General features: G+C 37.1%; 2 protein-coding genes across 4 annotated transcripts in view; both read right to left on the bottom strand.

Annotated features, from left to right (window-relative positions):
• The window catches only part of grk5l (G protein-coupled receptor kinase 5 like), a 785510-nt gene that overhangs the window by 466550 nt on the left and 296394 nt on the right, over positions 1–22566 (bottom strand). The window lies entirely within an intron of this gene.
• Positions 1–22566, bottom strand: part of zgc:154046 — a 43661-nt gene that overhangs the window by 10021 nt on the left and 11074 nt on the right. For all 3 annotated transcript variants that reach the window (XR_015497186.1, XR_015497187.1, NM_001079997.1), the window contains 5 exon segments: positions 7110–7163; positions 6860–7025; positions 5794–5968; positions 2695–2873; positions 2512–2612 (listed from right to left, as the gene is read on the bottom strand). Coding sequence is in view for 1 of the 3 variants with exons in the window: in NM_001079997.1 (NP_001073466.1) it covers positions 2512–2612; positions 2695–2873; positions 5794–5968; positions 6860–7025; positions 7110–7163 (675 nt within the window). In the remaining 2 variants the exon portion in view is untranslated.

Raw genomic sequence — 22566 nt, 5'->3', positions numbered from 1 at the left:
TGCACAGTATGTCGGTACTATTTAGGTAAAAAATGTTTCAATATTTATTAAATAACCAAAAATATTATCATAACACTGTTAAATGTAATATTCGTCAACCTTCAAAATAAACATCTATTTTAAAACTTAATGATGTGATGCTTCAATTGAAAACTATTTTTATTCAGCAAGTGCTTAAAAATGTAAAAAAAGTTACAAATTAATTCAAATAAAAGCTGCTCACGTGAACTTTGTGTCAATCAAAGGATGCGGGACAATATCACATTTACCACAAAAATACAAAGCAGCTGTGAACTGAGGTCAACATTAGCTAATGTTTCTTGGGCACCAAATCAGCATTTAAGAATGATTTCTAAATCACTGTGACACAGAGGATTAAAGTAAAACTAACTAAAGATTATATTCACCAACACAGAAATTGTACACTGTATTAAAATACAACCACAAGTCAGTAAAGGTTGGGACAGTATGTAAAATGAAAATAAAAAAAGAAAGTAATGATCTCTAAATTTACTTTGACTTGCATTTCATTGCAGCCATTACAACCAACATTATTTAATGTGATTTGTATCTGTTTTTGCCAATGGCACTGACAAAATCCATACCGTGACAGACCCTAACTTTTGGACTTGTTGCTGGTAACAGTCTGGATGATTCATTTTTTCTTTGGTCTGGAGCACACAGCGTACATTTCTCTCTCAAAAAAAGAAACCCTAAAATGCTCATTCATCTGACCACAGTACACATTTCCATCCATCCCAGATGCCTCTTAGACAAGAAAGAGCTTCCTTTTGGCTCAGCACAGTTTTAACTGGCATTTGTAGATGTAATGCTACGGTTACTAAAGTAACCCTCATTCCCCGAGGTGGGGACAAGGATTTCGTTCAGGAAGGCAATCATCTCAAAGAGTATGTAAACAGGCCAATGAAATGCCAATAAGTTAGCAGCTTCAGCTTGTGCAGCTAATGCTCATTGCAATCAATTTGGCAATATAAGCACAGCAAAGCTAAAGCATACTTTTTAAGCTGAAGAGACTTTCACCTCAACAGCTAAAGAGCGATCATTATGGCAAAGGAACATAGCATTTCCATTCCCCTCCTTGGGAACGAGGGTTACTTTAGTAACTGTAGCATTCGCTTCGGGAGGGGTACTTCAATGCTATGTGGAAAAAACTTCCACTATGGGGCAATGTATGGAAAACGCCATGATGATTGAACCTAACCTTAACCCCCGATGAGAGGCCACCTGCTACCCCTGTGGGGAGATATGGTGGTAAAGAGCATATGGACTAGCCCTGAGAAGGGGGAGTATGCATATGAAAATAACATGTTTAGCGGTGAGGGAAGACATGGTTCCGCCTGTGAGGGAGGACTGCATGTGGGGATCACGCATAGCAGGCACCTATACCCAGAACGCAGGCTAACCAGCAGGCAGACCTACAACGTAACAGGCCAGCGTCTGACTCCTCTGCTGAGTCAAATGCTGGGGGCCTTGGAGGAATCTCTGCAGGGCTCGCCTAAGCGGGGAACTTACTGACAGAGTTAATAAATGCACGTTGTGTTTGTGCACGTGTTATGGAGAATGGCGCAGCAAGCGTGTTACAACACCTTAACCGAGTTGTTTCCTCAATCACCAAAGGTTACCTAATACCCTTGAGGAAACTGGCTCCACTCGCAATATAACCTTGCAAATGTATTAGGTGTTGCCCAGCCCGCAAGCTCTACAGATGTCTGTTAGAGAGGCGCCGCTTGCACGCGCCCAAGAGGATACGATGCTCTGAGTAGAGTGCGCAGTCCGTTTTACAGAACTTATCGGCGCCCCAGGGAGGGGAGCCGTAGACGGGCACTCTCGGCGACAAGCAGTGCATAATTCGGCGGGGGGAAGCAATCTTTCATCCCCGCCGATAGATAACTCAGCCCATCGTATCCGACTACACCGCCGTGAATTCCTGGGTGAATCTACTTATGGTGTCACCGAACAGGCCAGCCTCCCTTTTGAAATTCATCCAGATTCCTATTTTAATAAAATTATACACTGTTTAAGGTGAAACGTCTAAATGTCTTCCTATCTTTCTTTGTGGAACATTGTTTTGAAACATTTTAAGAATTTTCTCACATATTTGTTAGCAAACTGGTCATCCTCGGCCCACCTTTGCTTCTAAAGGACTATACCTTTCTTGGATGCTGCTTTTGTACAAAAAAAAAAAAATTACATTCACCTGTTGACACCACCTGTTTTAAATCGCATCATAATTTAACCAAATTACCTGATTATTAGCACTAAATTGCTCCTGTCCTAACTTTTTTTGGAATGTGTTGCAGTCTGAATTACAGAAAAAGATGTATATTTACAAAAGTTATTATTTTGTGTTCATATTGTCTTTACTGAAATACAAGTCAAAGTAAAATATGTTAAGTAAATGTTGCTTTGGCAAGCATAAAACACTTTTTGAAATGTTACAGTTCTTGCTGAAATCTCAAACAATCTCATTATATTTTGTCAAATCCTTACATATAGTCAACAACATGATCCACCAAGAAAACAATAGGAGGTCCCTCTGCTGGCGCATGCTCATAAGTGAGTCCACATGATCCGTCCTCCCCAACTATGAACTACAGGAAACAAAATTAAGTCCATGTACAGAAGAATACCTTAATAAATCTCGATTAATATATACTATGTGAATGTTTGTACCTGCAGAGTTTTGTCAAACCAACGGTTACCACTGTTCCAGCGACTGCCTCCACCATGGAGCATTTGAGCTGCAACCTTATTATGGTACATCTCATCTGACACACGTGGCATCGGAGCATCAAGAGACACTGTGAAGATACTCTTCTGGATTGCCCGTACCGACTCCTTATTTGTCTTGTCTGAAAAAGAGAAACATTTGTGGCACAAGCATGCAAACATTTTTTTTTTTTAAATCCACTAACAAAATGCCCAGTGTTTTCTAATTATTGTGAGCTTCACTTAAAGTGGAAAAATAAAGGGTGACAGGATTAGCTGGATTTAGAGGCTGTAATGTTCGTTGTTGAGGGAAGAAGAAGACAGGGTCGGCAATTCAGGTAAGCAAATCTTTTATTTATGTTTGGATGTCACCACACATGTATCGCTGTATGTGTGTGTGCTCTCTCCTCTCCCGACTGCTCCTCCCGTTCTCCTTAAGAAGGGAGTCTCTCCGGCCCAATCACTAGAAAGACAGGTGTTATTTATCATTTCTGATTGACCCGATGATTAGCCGCCGGGCTCCTAGCATGCTCTCCCCCCTGATTGCGTGTTCGATCACGCTTACCTCTCCACAGAGGCGTTTCAGAGTTTCTGGTATTAGGATTTAATGTCATGCAAATTATCTCAGAATATTTCACTTTTTTAAATAAATACATAGCATGTTATTTATAGGCGTGAAAGTAAAAAAAAAATCATTTTTTTGGGGGGGGGGTTGTGCTGGAAGGGGGTGGAGAAAAACTGCACAGAAGGCACATTCTCAACTAACTGGCGCGTTTTCAACTCCCAAATATGTTGCTCCAGTTCTCATCAATGTCTAAAATGTATCACTTTCTCTTTTGTATTTGGCTATTTTTGAAAAGGCCTTTGCCATACCTCATTGGTCACCAAACTTGTTCCTGGAGGGCCGGTGTCCTGCAGATTTTTGCTCCAACTCTAATCAAACACACCTGAGCAAGCTAATCAAGGTCTTACTAGGTATACTTGAAACATCCAGGCAGGTGTGTTGAAGCAAGTTGGAGCTAAACCCTGCAGGGACACCGGCCCTGCAGGACCGAGATTGGTGACCCCTGCCATACCTGATGCTGGCACAGAGGCCAGCATCAGCGCTGGTTAATGTCAACTTATCTGTTTTAAACTGTGACCAGAAATATCCTTCTTTTATTTTGCTTCTCTGGCAAAATACATCTGTAGACACAAGTGTTTGCACAGGTCCCGAGAGTTAACAAATGTTTGTTCCACATTTAGCGGCTGATCACAAAGAGCACGCCTTTCTGTTCCAAAAACGCAAGGCGCACCACACTGCCTCTAAGTTGACAAGAAAAAAAAAGCGTGGTGCTCTTTTGTAACTAGGAAACGACTGAATCAGCTGGTCTATTGTGCCCGAGTCCTGTTGCTGTCGATGTTATAATTGTTATTTTTAATAATATTAGCCCCTTTCACACATACAGACCTTTCCGGAAAATTACCGGCAATTCCGGAAAGAGAAGTTGTAACATTACCGGTAATTTGCTGGAATGCTGCGCTGTGTAAATGCAGAAGGAAGATTGCCAGAAAGAGCGCGTGCATGTATAGAATGTGCTGACGTTAGACGTATGCTTTAGCCAATCAGAACAGCCAGACGCATTCACGTCAATGAGATTAAAAGCCTTTGAATATTTTCCCAACGCGTTTAGCTGCTAGAAGTTAGTCAGATAACGTTTATATGTCCTTCTTAATGCCAACTGTGTAAATAATCATCGATAAGATGCTTATGATAAGCCGCTGTTTGTTTACCTTCAAGCTTTGCGTGTGCCTGTGAAACAGCCTGTGAGCGCCAGCACACGCACATTTTATGAACATCTCGACATGCGAAAGTGATCCTCCATATGTTTTCATCGAAGTTGTTCACAATACTGATCATCCACAGAGTTTGTAATGTAGTCAAATGTTTACAAATACAAGCCCAGCTGTTTAAAGCTCATTTGTGGTAAATGATGTCAGAATTTACCGGTATTTTAGAATGGATGTGTGAACGGTCTTTTCTGGAAAAATTCTGTATCGCCCTCGCCTGTGTGAACAGCGCTTTTTTGAAAATACCGGTTAAGTTGTTCTGGAAATTTTCCAGATATTTACCGGTATCCCTGTGTTAAAGGGGCTATTGTGATATTCAAGATCTGTCAAGTAATACAGCTCTGGATAACATGAAACAGCGACCACAAGGAGGAGAGACCTCCATAATTAAAAGTTTGCCATAGTCGCCTTGACAACCCAAACCCTGCTGTCTCCTCAACAAAAACCCTGCAGTGCTTTCGTTTAAAGATGAGGTAACACACTTTTTCAGCTCAAGCACACGGCGAGCAATGGCAAAATGCGAGACGCCCAGGGCGCATAAGCAGCGCATAAAACACTTGTGGCCATTGGTAAACCATTCAACAAATGCCCCTTATGCAGCCAAACTTTAAAAATATATAGTATATTTTTTTATAGTTTAACTGATACCATTAATCGGTTACAAAGCATCCCCAATTAAACCGCATGCGCAAGCTCTATAATTTTTTTTTTTTCTCTCACGGCCGCATGCTGGAGATCCGGCATGGTGCCGGAATACTTTAACTCTTGTATTTATGGACATCAATAATAAAGAAACATCTTTGTAGTAAACATGAAATGGTTAACCTGTCTCACCTAATCGAGGTGGAGGGTCACAAAGGTTATGTAGTGTGTTTATATGGGGCACCTGTTTATTCACAAAAAGAGTGAGGGGGTGAACAGGGACGCGGTTTTCCTTGTTGACCAAACCCAAAATAAAATAAAATCTAAACTGTAAAAATATCAAGGTATGATTTTTTATTAGGAAAGTATACGAGAAAAGATATGGGAACGACTTCTTGCCTTGTTTATATTTTTATTTGATGTTTGCATCACGAATCATGTCTTTGGTTTAGCCTCTTAGCTGTTACTCAATGTAGCCGCAACAGCCGTCTTTCAAAGATTTTTAAAACTAAATTAGAAAGAACAGTGTTCTTCTAAGTCAGTTTCTGTTAACAATACAAAACACAACATAGCATTTTCCATTTATCTCACCCTTGATAAGGTTGTTGTAAGCCTTGCCCCAGGTGTTACGGTGGTTTGAGGTCAGAATGCCAACAGGCTCTTTATTGGTCTGAAGGGAAGTATTCCAGATCTTTTCCAGTTGAACATAGATCTGATCAACAGTCAGTGGTGAACCATCACTGTTGTACACATCCAAAACAAAGAACTGAGGAAAACATAGAGACAAATAGTACATTATGTGAGACAGAGGCGCAAAATGAAAACCCTTTTTTCATTTAATGCAGTAATCTGGGTATGACTAACAAAATCTCAAATATACAGTAATCGTTTAAAAATTACTAAATAAAAACTGTCAAAACAGAAAACTAATTAAAGGATTGAGGTAAGTAAGTTTATTTAATGTAAAGAAGTCTCTTCTCACTCACCAAGGATAAAAAAGGGAGTAAAACTGTAACATTGTGAAATTGTACTATTCCAGATACAGTATAAAGAAGTTGAATTTCTGATTTGGTGCTCAATATACTGCAAAAAAATGCTTTTCTTACTTAGATTTTTTGTCTTGTTTCTAGTCCAAATATCTTAAAATTTCTAAATCAAGAAGGATTTTCTAGACAAGAAAAACATATAGTCTTGTTTTCAGAAATAATATGCCAAAATTAGGTGAGTTTTCCTTAAAACAAGCAAAATAATCTAACAATGGGGTAAGCAAAATAATCTTATGTCAAAAGAAAAAACAAGATTAATTTGCTTACCCCATTGGCAGATTATTTTGCTTGTTTTAAGGAAAAACTAACTTAATATTGGCATTTTATTTCTCAAAACATTATTTGGACTAGAAACAAGACAAAAAAATCTAAGCAAGAAAAGCATTTTTTGCAGTGTAAATATTTGCAATTAGTATGAATTTTAAGTATCCTACTGACCCCAAACTTTTAAAAGATATTATTCTGATTGATCCTACTACATATGTAATTTAAAAATAAAGAAAAATCCTTTATGTTATGTATCATCAATAAAAAATTCAATCATAATATTTCAGTCTTTCAGATAGAATGACTGCTTTTGCAGCAGGACAACTTAAAGTGTGGCAAAGTACCTGAAAGTTGTGAACCACTGTAATATGCGTAGACGGGGTCTTTCCAGTAGCATAGTTTACCACACTGTCCCTCTTGGGTCCAGGGATCCGACATGAAGAGAGCACCTGGTAATACTGGTCCATGCACAAAGGCTTGCCACCCAGATATTCCACAGGCAATGTTTTACTATGGCATAGTAATGAGTGTCCTTTAAAACAAACTGATAAATTATACTTTTCAATTGTTTAAGAAAATACGGACATAACTTACCTATCTATCAATTTTTTGAAATCCAAAACCCCAGCAATTAGTTTAGCAGCAAACCTAAAATCAGGAAAATGATTGTTACTGTAAAACTGCGAAACACTATTGAGTGTTTTGTAAAGACCACTGTAAAGAAGTTTTTATATATCACCATATAATCATTTGTTTTCATTCACACCAATACCTGACAACATTAATGCTGCCTAAGGCAAAATGAATCTTCAGTTCATTTTCTGTTATTTACCAAGAATTTGGGGAAGTGATTTAATAGCAAGGCGAAGTAGTGGCGCAGTAGGTATTGCTGTCGCCTCACAGCAAGAAGGTCTCAGTTCGGCCTCGGCTCAGTTGGCGTTTCTGTGTGGAGTTTGCATGTTCTCCCTGCATTCGCGTGGGTTTCCTCCGGGTGCTCCGCTTTCCCCCACAGTCCAAAGACATGCGATACAGGTGAATTGGGTAGGCTAAATTGTCTGTAGTGTATGAGTGTGTGTGTGAATGTGTGTGTGGATGGTTCCCAGAGATGGGTTGCGGCTAGAAGGACATGCGGTGCATAAAAATTGCTGGATAAGTTGGAGGTTCATTCCGCTGTGGCGACCCCGGATTAATAAAGGGACTAAGCCGACAAGAAAATGAATGAATGAATGATTTATTAGCAACCTGCCAGCAAAAAAAAAAAAAAAACACCACATCTCAATAATCTGTAAACATGTCATTTTTCATCTTAAAAGAAATTGCCCAATTCCAACAAATGATATTATTATCTAATGCAGAATATGTAATGAGGGTATAATAAACAAACTTAAACTGATTCAAAATGCAGCAGCTATAGAGTGCTTACCAGAAATAAGAACTATGATTATATTAGTCAGATTCTGTCAACATTGCATGGCCTTTACATTAAAGATACACATTTAAATCTTAATAGTTACTTAAAAACTTAGATTGGCTTAGGTCTCCTGCATTTGAATGAGCTCTTATAGTCTATTATAGTCCTTCAAATCCACTACATTAAAAAAATTCTGACCCATAGACCAATTACCATGTTTGTAAACATTCAGGATGCGCGTGCAGGGAGGTGGCAGAAAAAAAAACGGGAGCGCTAGCATTTACAATGAGGGAATGACATCCGATGCGGTACAGAGTTTGTTGTTTACTTAGAAATAAGATATATTGATTACATATTATATATATATGTAGTAAAATTTGTTGTTATGGGAAGAAGATGACAGGGTCGGCGATTCAGGCAAGCAAACTGTTTTTATTATGAGTCCACAAAGTGGCGCAAATGAATTTGCTATTTAAACAACGTGGCAGAAACCGGGTAAAAAAGTCACGCTGGTCTGAAAATAGCAACCCGTCGGGGCAAATACGTCTTGCTGGCTTTTGTGTTGAGCACCGAGTAGAAAAAAACTAATTGTATTACATGGTTGACAGATAAAAAAAAATACATATATATATATTGGTACGCTTTTGGTGCGCACTCGAGTACGATTGCTGCATTCTCACCTGCCCAAACGAACCGTACCAAAAGGGGAAACGAACTCTAGTGCGATTCAATCGAACTAAATAAAGCAGGTGTGAAAGCACCCTAAAACATTATCCACAATAAAACATGTTTTTGTTTGGTTTTGTTGGTTTGTTTGGCTGCATAAAAATGATTACAGCCAGAGGGTTAAAAGTGTTTGATTTTTCTGAAACAATCATAAAACCTCATCATACACAACATGCAGCTTTAATTAATTATTTTATTTCTATTATTATTTTAAAATACTAAGATATTTATTAACATTTATTTTTCAGTTAAAAATTTAATTGTTAATCATGAGCTTTCAGGATGAATTCACCTAAAGTAAACCACATGTCTGGACGCAAACACAGGGAGAACATGCATACTCCATACAGAAGTGGTCCTCCTGGTCCAACCGGGGCTCGAACCAGTGACCTTCTTGCTGTTAGGCATCTATGCTAACCAACAAAGTTTATGGCTGTGCTTGTGCACAAAGTCCAACTTGTGAGCTGGAAGTTTTTTAAAAGCTAGAACAAGTACCACATGAACACTGTACCTCACAAGAAACCATGAGAAGAATGTATTGCAGAAATTATACCATAATAAATGCTTTTCAAATTTTGATGCCTTCATTCAAAAGTAATGTGAACATAAACTTAAGACATTTACATGCAGGTTCATTTTGCCCACTTTCGGTACTGACCCTATTCTTCAAGCACGAGTGGACACGGTCATTGGAACCTTTTTGTCTAGAGAATTCCAGTGTCATTCACTTCCATTCATTTTTAAACGTTAAAACGTCTCGTTATGCTGCTTGATGTGGCAAACTGACATTATCTTATTATATTATTCTATTTTTTTATTCCTTGTCATTTCTCCCCACAGCAAACTGAATCTGAAGTTCGAAAACAATTGCAAAAATTAGCGCCGGCCTGAATCACACAATCAGGTCAATAGAAACGCATATCTACTAAGAATGTGACTTATTTCACAACAAGGGGCAGTGTACATTAATCAATATTCCTCAAGAATGTAAACATACCCAAATTAGCCCAAAGACGTTAAAGAGCCCCTATTATGGGTTTTTGAAAATGACTTTCCATGCAGTGTGTAACATAACTCTAAGTGAATGAAAACATCCAGCAGAGGTTTAAATCTGAAAGTGCACTGTTTAAAACTATTGATTCTCGAATAAAAGAGTCGACTCACAGTTGAATAAACGATTCGTCTTGTGTGTGCTCGTATCGACATCAATGCGAGACATGGATCTGGTAAAACGTGATTGCGCCTTTCACTTCAGACATTAGCAAATTATAAGGAATGATAGGATTGATTATGATGTGAAGATGAAGATCACTGAGAAAATGCCAGAGATGCGGATGTGGGGTATAAAGGGTTTAAGTTCATTTTCACAACAATACCACAGTTAAGCAAACCTTATGCCTTGTTTGTTCCAGTCATTTTTCTGTAGACTGATATAATAACCTACCCTAGTACATGGGATTTGTTGGCTGTTTGCTTTTAAAGGAAGAAACAGCAATTATTAATCAATGGGACATTGTTAGTAATTGTTGAGCCTGGTTCATACTTCTGCATCGAGTGATTTGCATGACCCACGGCGCATTCCTTTCGCGTTACTGTGCGTTTATACTTCTGCGCCCTGTTTGTGTTGCTCTGCAGTAACACTTCCGAAATGTTAGCTGGCAGTGTGGTTTTTATGTTCCTCTGTGTCAAGTTTCTTCGGTGGTGTTTTTTTTTTTTGAAAGCTACCTTAATGTACAAGTGGTTCAAACTCACTCATTTAAAGGCAGGAACTGGCAGACGTGCAACAACTTTAATCATAAGGTAAACACAAAACAAAACTTTCCACCTGTAGCTCATTCACGGCACTCGATACCTTTAAACACTTGCTCCAACGGGCTCGCATGGCTCTCGGTACCGCCAACACTCATCAGTGCTACCAAGCCGACCAACCACAGAGCTTGTGCTACTTGTCATTTCGATGTGTAGTAACATTTTTTGAGAGGTGCGTGTTAGTGTTATCCACAGCGAGGGCTATGCAACCATGCGGAGGCTGCGCCAGAACATAAGCGTGCGCTTGATGCAGAAGTATAAATCAGCCTTTACACAGTTTATATGGGCTATTCTTCATTGTCCCAACCCAAGCAGTTTCTTCTTCCAATCACAAGCTGTGTGATTACAATAGTTGCCCCTGTAATTGCAAAATATGTATTAAATTGTGTGTTGTAATATGTAATTGTTCCATGCCACTTGTAATACCTTATCTATAATAGATCAGTGCTCGTAATGCATCTCTCAGGTTAAATCTTTATAGGGATATTTACATATCACGTTTAAAACTACATTGAAAATGAGACATGTGCTTCTTCCTTTACTGATTTAAATGCTTTCTTAACTCACGATTCCCTGCTGTTTTCATTGCTATGGCCACCATCAGCTCTTACATCCATGTGACAGAGTCAACTTTTAAAATAGTTACTTTCGCCACTGTGTCGATTAATACTGAATGCGTGTCGTTGTGTTATGGCTAGGAATAGTGTTTGCTGGTGTTTATCTGCATTGATTTAAATCATTCCTGCATTGGGCTCGCACATATACTTTGCACTCTGGCTTCTTCATAACTGCGGTGGGCGTTTTTTTCCATCGCTTGCTGAATGCAGTCGACCATTTACAACTGACTGGGTTAATGAACCAATCAGCGCAGATTAGCATTACACAAAGGAGGGGGTTTGGGAACATATGAATTGCTGAACAAATCAGATGGTAAAATAGAATATATATTTCTGTAAAAAAATAAATGCATATTAGAATACATTGTCCTTGCATGCATATCAGCCTGTTGTTGGAGAGCCCCAAACCCAAAATATTACCTTTTATAATGCATAATATGGGCTCTTTGAAGACCTACACAACTAAAAATAAAAATTCTAACTATAAACAAAACTCAAATGAACAACAAAAAACAGTGTTTACAATGTTGATTATTAAGAAGCCATGTCTTAAAAGTATACTTAAATGAATTAAATGATACATATTCTATAAAAGATTGTGGTATCAATCCACTGATATGATCTGTCAGATGTGGTTCAATCACATCAGAAATATGAGAAAAACGTTCTCCTAGTTCACGTGTCTGCCATCAGAAATACAGTATGTACACATACACACACACACACACACACACACACACACACACACACACACTACTTCACTGCATTATAGAGCAAACCAGATTACTGGCTTAAAACTTAACAGGTATGTAAGTCATGCAATTTACAAAAATGATCAATTAAAGTCTGTTATTGATTCTATGCTGGCTGCTTTGCAGTTGATTAACCACGAGCCGTTTATGTTTATTTCTTGTGTTGTTTTTACCATGGTTTGTGTTTTTCTATCACTTCAAAATGACTATATCCTTTTTTTCACTTTGTCACAGTTATTAAATTAGTGTGTCAATGGGACAGTACAGGCTACGTGTGTGCGTCAAACATTTTGGTGAAGTACATTTGTTTGGGTTAGTTATATATTTGAAAGAAAGAGAAACTGTTGACTTTAGCGATGACGAGGCTTCATATAAACGGCATAAGATGCCGTCTGACAATGAGGGGAAAATGCCTCACAGCAACTGTTTTCCATCCTATTAGATTGCATTTCTTTACATAATCAGTCCAGGAGGTGGTGCTGATGGACAACAGTACTAGTTCAAAAAATAAATGCAGGTAAAATAGATTAAAATTATCGTTTCAAAGCTGTCCAAATGTGACTGTTTACACCTATCAGCTGCCGACCGGAAGTTCTTAGCATTCTCCTTACGCATACACGCAAAGCATAATAGGTCATTTTGTATTCTAAGAAAAAGGTCTATAGAGAATCGAAATTAAGTTACTCTCAGGCCCTAGGTGCCTAACATATAACATTAATATAAAAAGTAGAGTTTTGAGAAAAAGAAAAAAATGAATATATATAATTGTGGTCTAAAAATATACAAGATAATGTATAAAAAATATACAATATTTAAGCGCTTGTTTATAATAATCACAGAGGTTTTAAAACTGTAGATATTGTGTTACCAATTTATACCAACTTATCAGACAATAATTGATATGAGAGAGGGATCATAGAATTTAAATACAATTTTGCAGCCTTATTTTATAAAGAATTTCTAATAAACATATTAAATTATAGCTTTTTACATAACTTTTTAAAAGTGTTTTTAAAGCAAGACAGGACTTCAGGTAAACACCTAGGTGTTTTTTTTATTCTAAAACAACATGAACTTTCTATCTTGATATAACAACACCCTATTTTATATCAATGCCATGTCCTTTAGAAAAGTACATGCAAGCTGTTTTGGCCACATTTAATTTTAGGTAACACTGACTAAGCCATTTTTTGCTTTTGTTATATCAGTGTTCAAGTTCTTTGTAACCTCTTTAACATTTAACCAAAATGACTGTATCGTCAACATAAATAATATTTAGAAAAGAATAAAAGTAAGAGAATTGTGTGTGTGTGAGAGAGAGAGCCAGTATTCTGTACGTTTGTAATGATATACTGCTTCATTTAGTAAAGTAAACCCTATCTAGTAAACACATTGTTATGATATCTGCTTTTAGTTGACATGTCTGAAAGGAGAATAGGGACAAATCTGTAGTGCACATGCCATTGAAAAAAACAATGTCATGAGAAGCACACATGCCAAAAATAGCTGAGCAAATCCAGAACACAGTGGAAAGGTCAATGTGAAACTTAAAACCCCAAATGTGAGAACGCTTCAGAACTAGTTTGGCTGGAAATAATTTTCATGTTTAAATAAACATGAATAAATTTCATGAATACATAAACAACCTTATATTTATTTGCATGTTTTAGGCTTGTTAGTTGACAATTAATTTTTTGTTAAGAAAGTGTGACGGTCCCTTTTTAAATGTTCTCTTAGTGAATCTGAATTTATCTAAATAGAAAAACACTAAAACTTACCAAAAAAAAAAACACTTTCTCACTACACAAACTTTACTTTCATTTGATTAAATATACAGTAAAGCAATTGTGAATCATTACAGTTTACAATAAAAATGTTTTCTATTTTAAAATCTACATTTAACATTTTATTGAAAAGCATAATTTTTGTGAACAACAGTTAATATTTTTACTTTACTGTGAGGTTTGGGGTAGTTGTAGACTGAAAAATTTATTCAAAAAATTCAGTCAATACCTCAAAAGGTACTGATTGAAAATGAACTGAAAAGCATGAAAGACATGGCAACAGAGACATTTATATAGGGTGCTTTCATACTTTTAATCCGCACCTGGGCAGTGATGCCAGATTGGGCGGTTTTGAATTTGATTGTGCGGGTAAAGAATGGCATAGGTGGGTTGACAAAATTTGGGCAATTTTGAAACAACTTTTATAACTTATTTAACAAAACAAAACTGTGTGTTCCTACTACATTCAGTTAGCAACGACCAGTGCATAGCACAAACCATGTGAGCCCACCAGCAAGAAGAGATGAAGGAAAATTGTATCAAAAACTGACTCCTCGGACAAATCTGACTCCCCCTTGTTTTTTGTGCATTTTGGCAGGATTTGGACAGATTTTTTAACGCTTTGCTTTCATGTCCGCCACCTAGGAAAAGTCGTACACACAACAGCAGCTCAATGACGCAAGCGTACCGGGTTTCAGAAGGAAAAAAGACCGTGTAAACACAAACCAACTGAGAAGGTGGCAAGTGTGAAAGCATCCAAAGTTTAAACAGTTTTAAACATTCATTTGTAGGCATGTTTGTACATGCATGTATATTTATGTATACGTATACATGTATGCCTCATTAAAAAATATTAATTATTCTGAACCTAATTAAATATGTCCCACAATGACAAAATTTAGTTATCTGACCTTTTCTTTATTATTTCCCTGTTCATTCTTATAACGTGGCTTTGACACAATCTACATTTTATAAAGAGCTAGAAATAAAGGTGACTTGATAATAAAAAAGCCAGATTCCAGCTTGGCACATTGTGGACAAGGTTGAACCCCTTATATGATCCCTTTTTGCTATTGCCAGTTTTGATTGTTTAGTTCAGTTTTTTCCCTCTCGTTGGTGCTGGCCTTTTGTCTTCGATAACTGCATTTGTTCAGTTGTGACCATAGACTGTAAAATATATGGACGTAGTATCCGTGACGTCACCCATAGGTTTCTAAAGAGCGCAAAAGAAGCCACAAGTAGGTGCGGCCAACCGTTGCCATTTTGTTCGCGCGTCATCACACACACGGCGGGCTACCAAACAAGGGCAAAGAGGCGGAGAGTGAGCGGAGCTACAGACACCTGCTGGCATTTAGCTTGGACCTGGTTCAGACACACTTTACTTTGGGAGAACGCTTAATACTTTATCACTTGTGCTTGGTTGTATACAATATCAATAAAGTGTTTAGACTTTTAAAAACACTGCTGTAATACATTGAGCCACGTTCTTATGACGTTTTTCAACAGGAGGAAAATGCGGATTACTTCCAAACACTTCAGATATAGTCTGTGTTAGTTAATGTAAGACTATGAAATCCAGCATAACACTGTATGACGCTTTAGATGACTGTTCTAGAGCCTACAACTAATCAATCCGTCAGATTCTGTAGTGCATTACAGCTCTAAATATAAATATAAATGATAAATGATCTTAAATAAAACAAATACATGTATAGAGATGGTATATAAGTATATAACTTTACTCACATGGTAAACGGAGGTCACTTGAATGGTTTGTGAGCACAATTAAGTGCACTCAGCATGCCATGCCATCTAATAATTGTAGAAAACAAGTCCAAAAGGCAGTTGACTGTAAAGCCACATAAAACAACACAGAAATACGATAAATATGCTGAGTAGCATATTATGCATATTATGCTCAGTGGCTAATATGCAGGATTCAGCTGAGGTGACGTGACGGCGACCAACGAGACCTAGCTGTCACTCAAGTGGCCACTCCCTTAATTATGCAAACTTAATATAACTTAATATAAAAGAAACGGATGAGTTATAAAAAAATTCACCCCCTCACAGTTGTCATGAAGGGTAATATTAGCAGTCATAACCAAAATCTTTTTTTGTACCAGGCTGTAAACACCTCTTTTTCTGCTGTAAAGTTGGCCATTCTAACAGTGGGCTCAATTGAAATATGCTCTATTTTGGAGCCAGGAGCGGCCAGGACTAGCGGAATTTCGGATGAATTGCAGTTTTATTTACTTCCGTATTGGCTTCCTGAGGGAGAGCGGGAGGTTGCCGCTTGGTTGTGACTAGAAAATGCTGCATCGCCTACTATACACCTCACATCAAGTTTAAGAAATTTTCCCTAAGGGCGCATGTCCACCAGAACACTAAAAACTTGGGATGCTCCGATCAGGATTTTCACAGTTGATACCGAGTACCTATTCCTTGTGATGGTGATTGGCTGATACCGAGTACCAATTCTGATGCTCATGCATTAAGCACATTTTCACTCTAAGTATGACACTTGAGTGGAGATCTCTCCTTACCTAAGAGAATAAATGAAAGATGTTCCATATAATCCCTTAAACATGTCTCTTATAACCATTTAGTGTGGACATTTCATAGTCAAAATCAGCTTTACAGAAAATAATAGAGAAAATAGTAAAAAAACAAAAAAACAAAAACAAAACTTTTAGTTTTTATACATATAAAAAGGCCTAAATATCGGCAAGGTCATTCCAATATTTTTCTCTCCAACTAGCAGATCTGTGAACACAGCTCCTATACTCCGGACGCCCTTACAGCAGCTTGATGATGAGAGACAGGGATGTGCACTCAAGGTATCTTTACTGTGCTATTCATAACCTAACAAATGTAAAGCTTAGAACATAACCATGCCTCACACAACCTGTTCTCTTGCTAATTCACTCTAATCTCCATAATTTCAAGAATTAATTATCTAATTCATAACGACAGCGATCAGTTCATGAGAATGGCGAGATTGGCAAGTACCAATTGAGTCATAAAATGTAATTACCAGCCAATACTAGCGGTGTAACGATACACCAAAGGCATGATTCGGTTCGTTTCACGGTTTTGGTGCCACGGTTCGGTTTGGTTTCTGTTTGCTGTGGGGTTAGGGTTGATATCATCTTAACAGCAATGTTAAGGAATAATAAATTCACTTAATAACAAGAACAACTAAACTTTTTCTTTATTATCTTTGCCATCACATTTTAGTACAGTCAAGATACCCGAGTAAACAACAAAAATTAAATAAATACCTTCAATACAGATTAGTCAGAAAAAAATATTCTTTTTAGTGCAGCCATCTTAAGTAAGACATAGTGATGCTCATTTTTGTTTACCTAAGTTTTCATTTAGATATAGGTTTCCATTTAAATAAATGAAAAAATATACATGTGTTTGTAAAGTGTTTTTACATGACATATTCACCAGTAAAATACATTGCAGCTTTGTCTGAAATTTATGTTATTGTTGTAGCGTAAGTTAAGTTCACTCCTTTTTCAGAGTAAGGTGGATAGGGAAGATGTCGTAGAACTTCCATTTTGCAAACACTTAGAAAATGTATTGTTAAAGACATCAGGTAAGAGGTGAATGTCATCTTTATATTTGTCTTATTCTACAGCTCAGTATAGGGAAGAATAGGGTGCTTAAGACCTTTCCTTTCATTAGTTTCTAGTGAGGTAATGGGTTATTCATAAATTAGAATTGTTTTGTTATATTTCTTTCTTTTTTTGTTTGGCTTTACTATCGTCCCCTTATTCTTGAGTTGAACTAATTTTTGTCTGATCCTTTGCTTGAATTTGCTACTTTATTATATTCTTTTTATTTTTATTATTGAAAATATTTCTCTTTTTTGTATATGTTTGAACATTATTCTAGTTTCACTTTTGTAGATTAAATCACTTTTGTTAGCAGTTCTGTTGTCAGTGTCTTTTGCTTACACCCTTTCATTGTGAAATTACCACACTTTTTAAAGGGCACATAGTTTACCTCTTTTTTATGATTTAATATTAATATTATGGTTGTTCTGAGTGTGCCAGTTAAGGTTCAGTTCAACACACAGTTCAGATGTTTTATTATAATGTGTTAAAAAGTGTCATGTTGGGGGCGTTTACACAGTTTGCTGTTTTAGGGGCGTGTTGCTTCACAGTTTCGGCTTCCCGCCCAACGTAACAAGGGGGCGGAGCCAAGAGCTCCCACGCTCTGTGTTTGCAACAGACAGGCTGACAGACAGGGGGCTCTATTTTGACGGTCCTTGCGCAGAGCGCAAAACGCAGGGCGCAAACGCTTTCAGGGCGTGTCAGAACGCACTTTTGCTAATTTAAGGACGGGAAAATCTGCTTTGCGCCGTGGCGCATGGTCTAAAAGGGTTGAGTTTATTTTCTTAATGAGTTATAGGTGTGTTTTGAGAATAAACCAATTAGAGTCTCATCTCCCATTCCCTTTAAGAGCAGCTGCATCACGCCATAATTGCATTCGCTATTTACAGGACGTAAAGTAGGTCTAAGTGGAAAAACTGAGCATTTCACTAGCAAACATAAAATCAATTAGTCTATAAATAATTAATTGCGTTTGTTAAGCGCAAATATTCGTTTCAAAACTATTTCTAAATTCAGTTCTAATTTCCAGCAAACGAATAAATGAACAATAATAACGAAGTGTGCTCAAAAACCTGGGTTACATCCTAAAACACATGCTGTGCCCCATATGGTCTAAAACCTGACAGGTGGGCAAATCTAAGCTTGTTTTTAATAAAACAAATATAAATATGGATATAATAAATAATACTGCTAATAATAATAACATTATAAAAAAAGCAAATTGTTATGAATGAACTGAAAAAGCCTCCCGAGATGAAGAAGACATAAAGGCAGTGATTTTTCATATTTATGTAGGCTAGAAAATAATATGTTTTGTAATATTTTAATCCTTTATATTTATATGCTATATCTATTCTTATTATATCCTATATATATCCTTAATATTTAAGTTTTTTCATATGTAAAGATATTTGCCTATTGCTCTCTTGTGCGTATTAAGCAGTGTGTAAGCGAGGCGCAACTCTGCGCCGCAGTTTAGACCGGGTTTGTTTTGGTCTAGTGAAAAATGTATTTAAGTTTCTCAAAATAGCAACGCGCCAGCAGTGCGCCTCAGAACGCCTTCCTTTTTAGACCAGAACAACTATGGGCGCACAAATGAACAGCGTAAAACAGCGTAGCGCAACGCCTCAAAACGACTCTTACGTCAAGCTGAAACTAGCAAAAGACAATTACTCCGCGCCTTGCGCCACATTGTGCCGGGTTTATGATAGGGCCCAGAGAGCGAGAAGCTAAGTTAGGATGAGCATTCAGCCGTACATGTACGAGTCGCAAAACAGACCAAGCAGGGAGTACAAAATCTTTGTCTAAGATTATTCTTTGTCGAACTTCTTGCTGTGAGGCATCAGCACTACCCACTGCGTCACCCCGTCACCTAAAACCATTGTCAATATCAATACAAATTATGAGATTTCAGTATGAAGCGCTATAGCTTTATTAAAATGTGGCTGCTGAGTGCGAACCTTAGAAGCAATGCCAATAAGCTTAGGGTGCAAGTTTGTCTTTTCCAATGGAGGCGCATGACTTGCATGACGCGCATATAGGAGTGATGTGCACATGTTGTGCAAGCAGCGCACATGTGACTTGCATGCATTTTCAAGGCGCACCTAGTGAAAATCTCAACTTTTCCAATTGGCAAAAGCGCACCACGATTCATTAAAGTGCAACAAACCAATCTGCTTTAGACTTTGTATGGAATTTACACATTTCAGTGATAGCTGCAGACTAATTACCTCAGACAAACACAGCACATCCAAACACTGCAGTGATTTTTTTCTTTACTCCATAAACTTGTCATCCTCTGAAAAACGATTGATGGTCGCTTTGTAACGAGAGATGCCAGAGCGTAAAGCACATTGTAAGGTCAAGGAAACCCCACGCTCGCACTTCAGGTCAGAATAACAACACATGCAAAAATAAGTGCGGTGGCTAGCAGCAGTGAGGAGATTGTAAATAAAAAAGTTTTTAGCATAAGGAGTAATATAGTCATTCAACTTCACAATATGAAACCTTCAGCATGCATTTGAATAACGGTGGTTCGTTCCTTTACTTGAAAGCTCAGATTTGATTATCATAATTTGTTTTGTTTATAGAGTTTGAGGTTTACTGAATAATTATTATTGACACCTTACACTTGTTGATCTACTTTTACCATTGCACACACTTTGTGACGTTTTATTTATCACGTTTTAGAGTCTCTTTAACACTTACGTTTTTTTTTTTTTAAGTGATGGGATATTTTGTTTAAATATGTTTGTTTTTGACTATTAAAATGATTTAGTGATGTTGATAAATCAAAAGTGGTTAAATAAGAAAAATCTTATACCTAAATGGATTGTTAAAAAATATTCAATAATTATCGATATTGAATGATATGAAACATGATATTGTGATATTATTTTGCAATATCGCCCAGCCCTAAGTCAATTCAATTAAAAAAAATTGTGGAAACATGCTCTTACTCTTCATTCCTTCGAAAAAGTTTGATGACTCACATATGAGTGTGGCCCTGCGATATCTTCACTGAGAGGCACAAAAATCACCTGAATGATCGTCCCATACAAATTACAAAATCCCTGACAATATTCATGACATTGAAAAATCTCCTTCACAAGCACTTGAATCATACTTAACCTATTTTTCTAAAATTCCTGTCTCCTTAATGCCTCCCTTATAAAGCGTATGTTTTCTATACAGTGAATGTAGAGCTGGGGGATATGGCAAAAAAATCATCACGATAATTTTTTTCATATTAGTCGATATCCATATTTTTCACGATAAATGTAAAATCTTTATATCTATTAATTATATAAGATTTTCAGCATGCCAGTGGCTTTGTACAGCTGATTTAACACATTTAGTGAAATGTTTTAGCTGTCTGACAATATAAATGATAAAATAATAAACAAAAGAACAAGAAATGATAAAATAATAAACAAAAGAACAATCTTAATTCAGCATTTACTTGTTCAAGTTTTCAACAACCAAAGACATTACCTACAAGTTATTGTATCTTATTGTTTAACATCAGAAAAAAAAAATCCCGATTTGGAACAACGGGAGTTAATAGTCACAAAATTTTCAGTTTTGGATGAACTCTCCTTTTAATGGTGGGTATGGTGAATTTAGGGTGAAATATACTTTAAAGGGCACCTAGGTTACCCCTTTTTACAGATTTAATATTGGTCTTTTGCGTCTCTAGAATGTATATATAAAGTTTCAGCTCAAAACACCCATCAGATTTTTCATTATACCTTTTACAAGAAGATAACGCTTTAATTGATAGACCTTATCGATGACTGATTAAGCATAGACATGTAAAGTTTTAGTTATGCTTTGCGCTGAGACGCATCCACGTATTACATAATCAAGTGTGTGCAGTTTCTTATGCTGTCACCCTCTTGACATCCCATTTGCGGGTCGCATAAAACCTTGTTATGCGCATATCTCCGATATATCCGCCCGTGATTTAACCAAATTTGTCTGACAGACGAATAGGTCTATGCTCTATGCAGACTCTCATTTTACAAATCGCACATCACAACGGAAACATGCCAGCTGGGGAGCCTCTGCGTTTAAAGCGAGCTTCTGAGCTCCATCCAAGTTTATTCTTCCTGAGGTAACCCCAGAAATCTATCAGTGCTGCTAAAAGACTGTTCAGTTCATGCTGCTCAGAACGCGCTTAGTTAATTAATTAAAATGAAACCGTGAAAATAGTTTGATGGATTGTTTTGGCGCTAAAGCATATAGCGGGCTTGTGTTCAAGCGCATCACCTCAGATGTTATTCATTCCTCTTTTTTATGCTGTAGATATCTGACCAACAAAATATACATCAAAATTAAGTTACACATTATACAAAATGAAATTCGTTACAAAAAGATACATTTTCAAGGAAATATGTTTATATTCATTTAGTTCTTGTCCGCCTTAAACAACTAAGGGTGGATGATACTTCGCTCTGTGGAAAAAAAACTGTTGCTGTTGTAAACATCTGTTATTTGCTGCATTTTTAATATGTCAGTATTTTAAAGATTATGTCTTGAGCATCTGATTTCTCCTCTATAATTATGTCCTTTAATACATATAAAGGCTGGTTATTTTAACGTTGATGAGAGACAATAGTGGTATTACAGATTTCCAAAAAAATATTTTAATATTAAAAAGGAAACATAAGCTTGACATCAAAAGATCTTATTATTGTCTTAACAAATACCCTTAAATGATGCAGGCTGTAGTTTACAGCAAGTATCAAATGTTCATGGAGATGTGATTGAGATTGTGTTGTCTGTCATGTCTTTCGTTTGTCTTTTCGTTTTTTGTTTTTTTCTCGTAAGACACGGCTTTCGAAAATGATGACATGAGACTCTGCTGGGTAGCTGCGCTGGTTTGCCAACACTTGTTTATGTCTGTAATTTCTTAGCATCTTTATAAGGGTAATCTTATTTTACATCGTGAAACAGGTCGTGGTGTTGGCTGCTTTTGATGACACGAGTCGTCTAAGCAGTTTGCGGTGCACGTTGCTCTGTTTTGGATCGGATAGCGAAAAACTAAGTAGCTCATGAAGTCTAGTGACGTTTCTTGTCAACAATGTCTGTGACTGACCTTTTTTACCATATTTCTTTCTTACTCCTTTCAGTGCAACTAACACTGTATGGCTGTAAACTTGTACGGCGTGCAGCAGTCGGAAGGGCAGGCTGCAAAATGCTTGCGCAACGTTACGCATAGTGCGTAAATATTATCGAGCAATTATCGAACTGTCATTATCGTTTGATCGAAAAATTTTATATGGTGATAATTATCGATATCGAATTATCGCCCAGCCCTAAG

This window comes from Danio rerio, chromosome 8 (assembly GCF_052040795.2).
Source record: "Danio rerio strain M-AB ecotype USA chromosome 8, GRCz13ab, whole genome shotgun sequence".
Classification (NCBI taxonomy): Eukaryota; Metazoa; Chordata; class Actinopteri; order Cypriniformes; family Danionidae; genus Danio; species Danio rerio.
The sequence above is the reverse complement of the archived record's forward strand: the minus strand, read 5'-3'. Positions and strand labels throughout refer to the sequence as shown.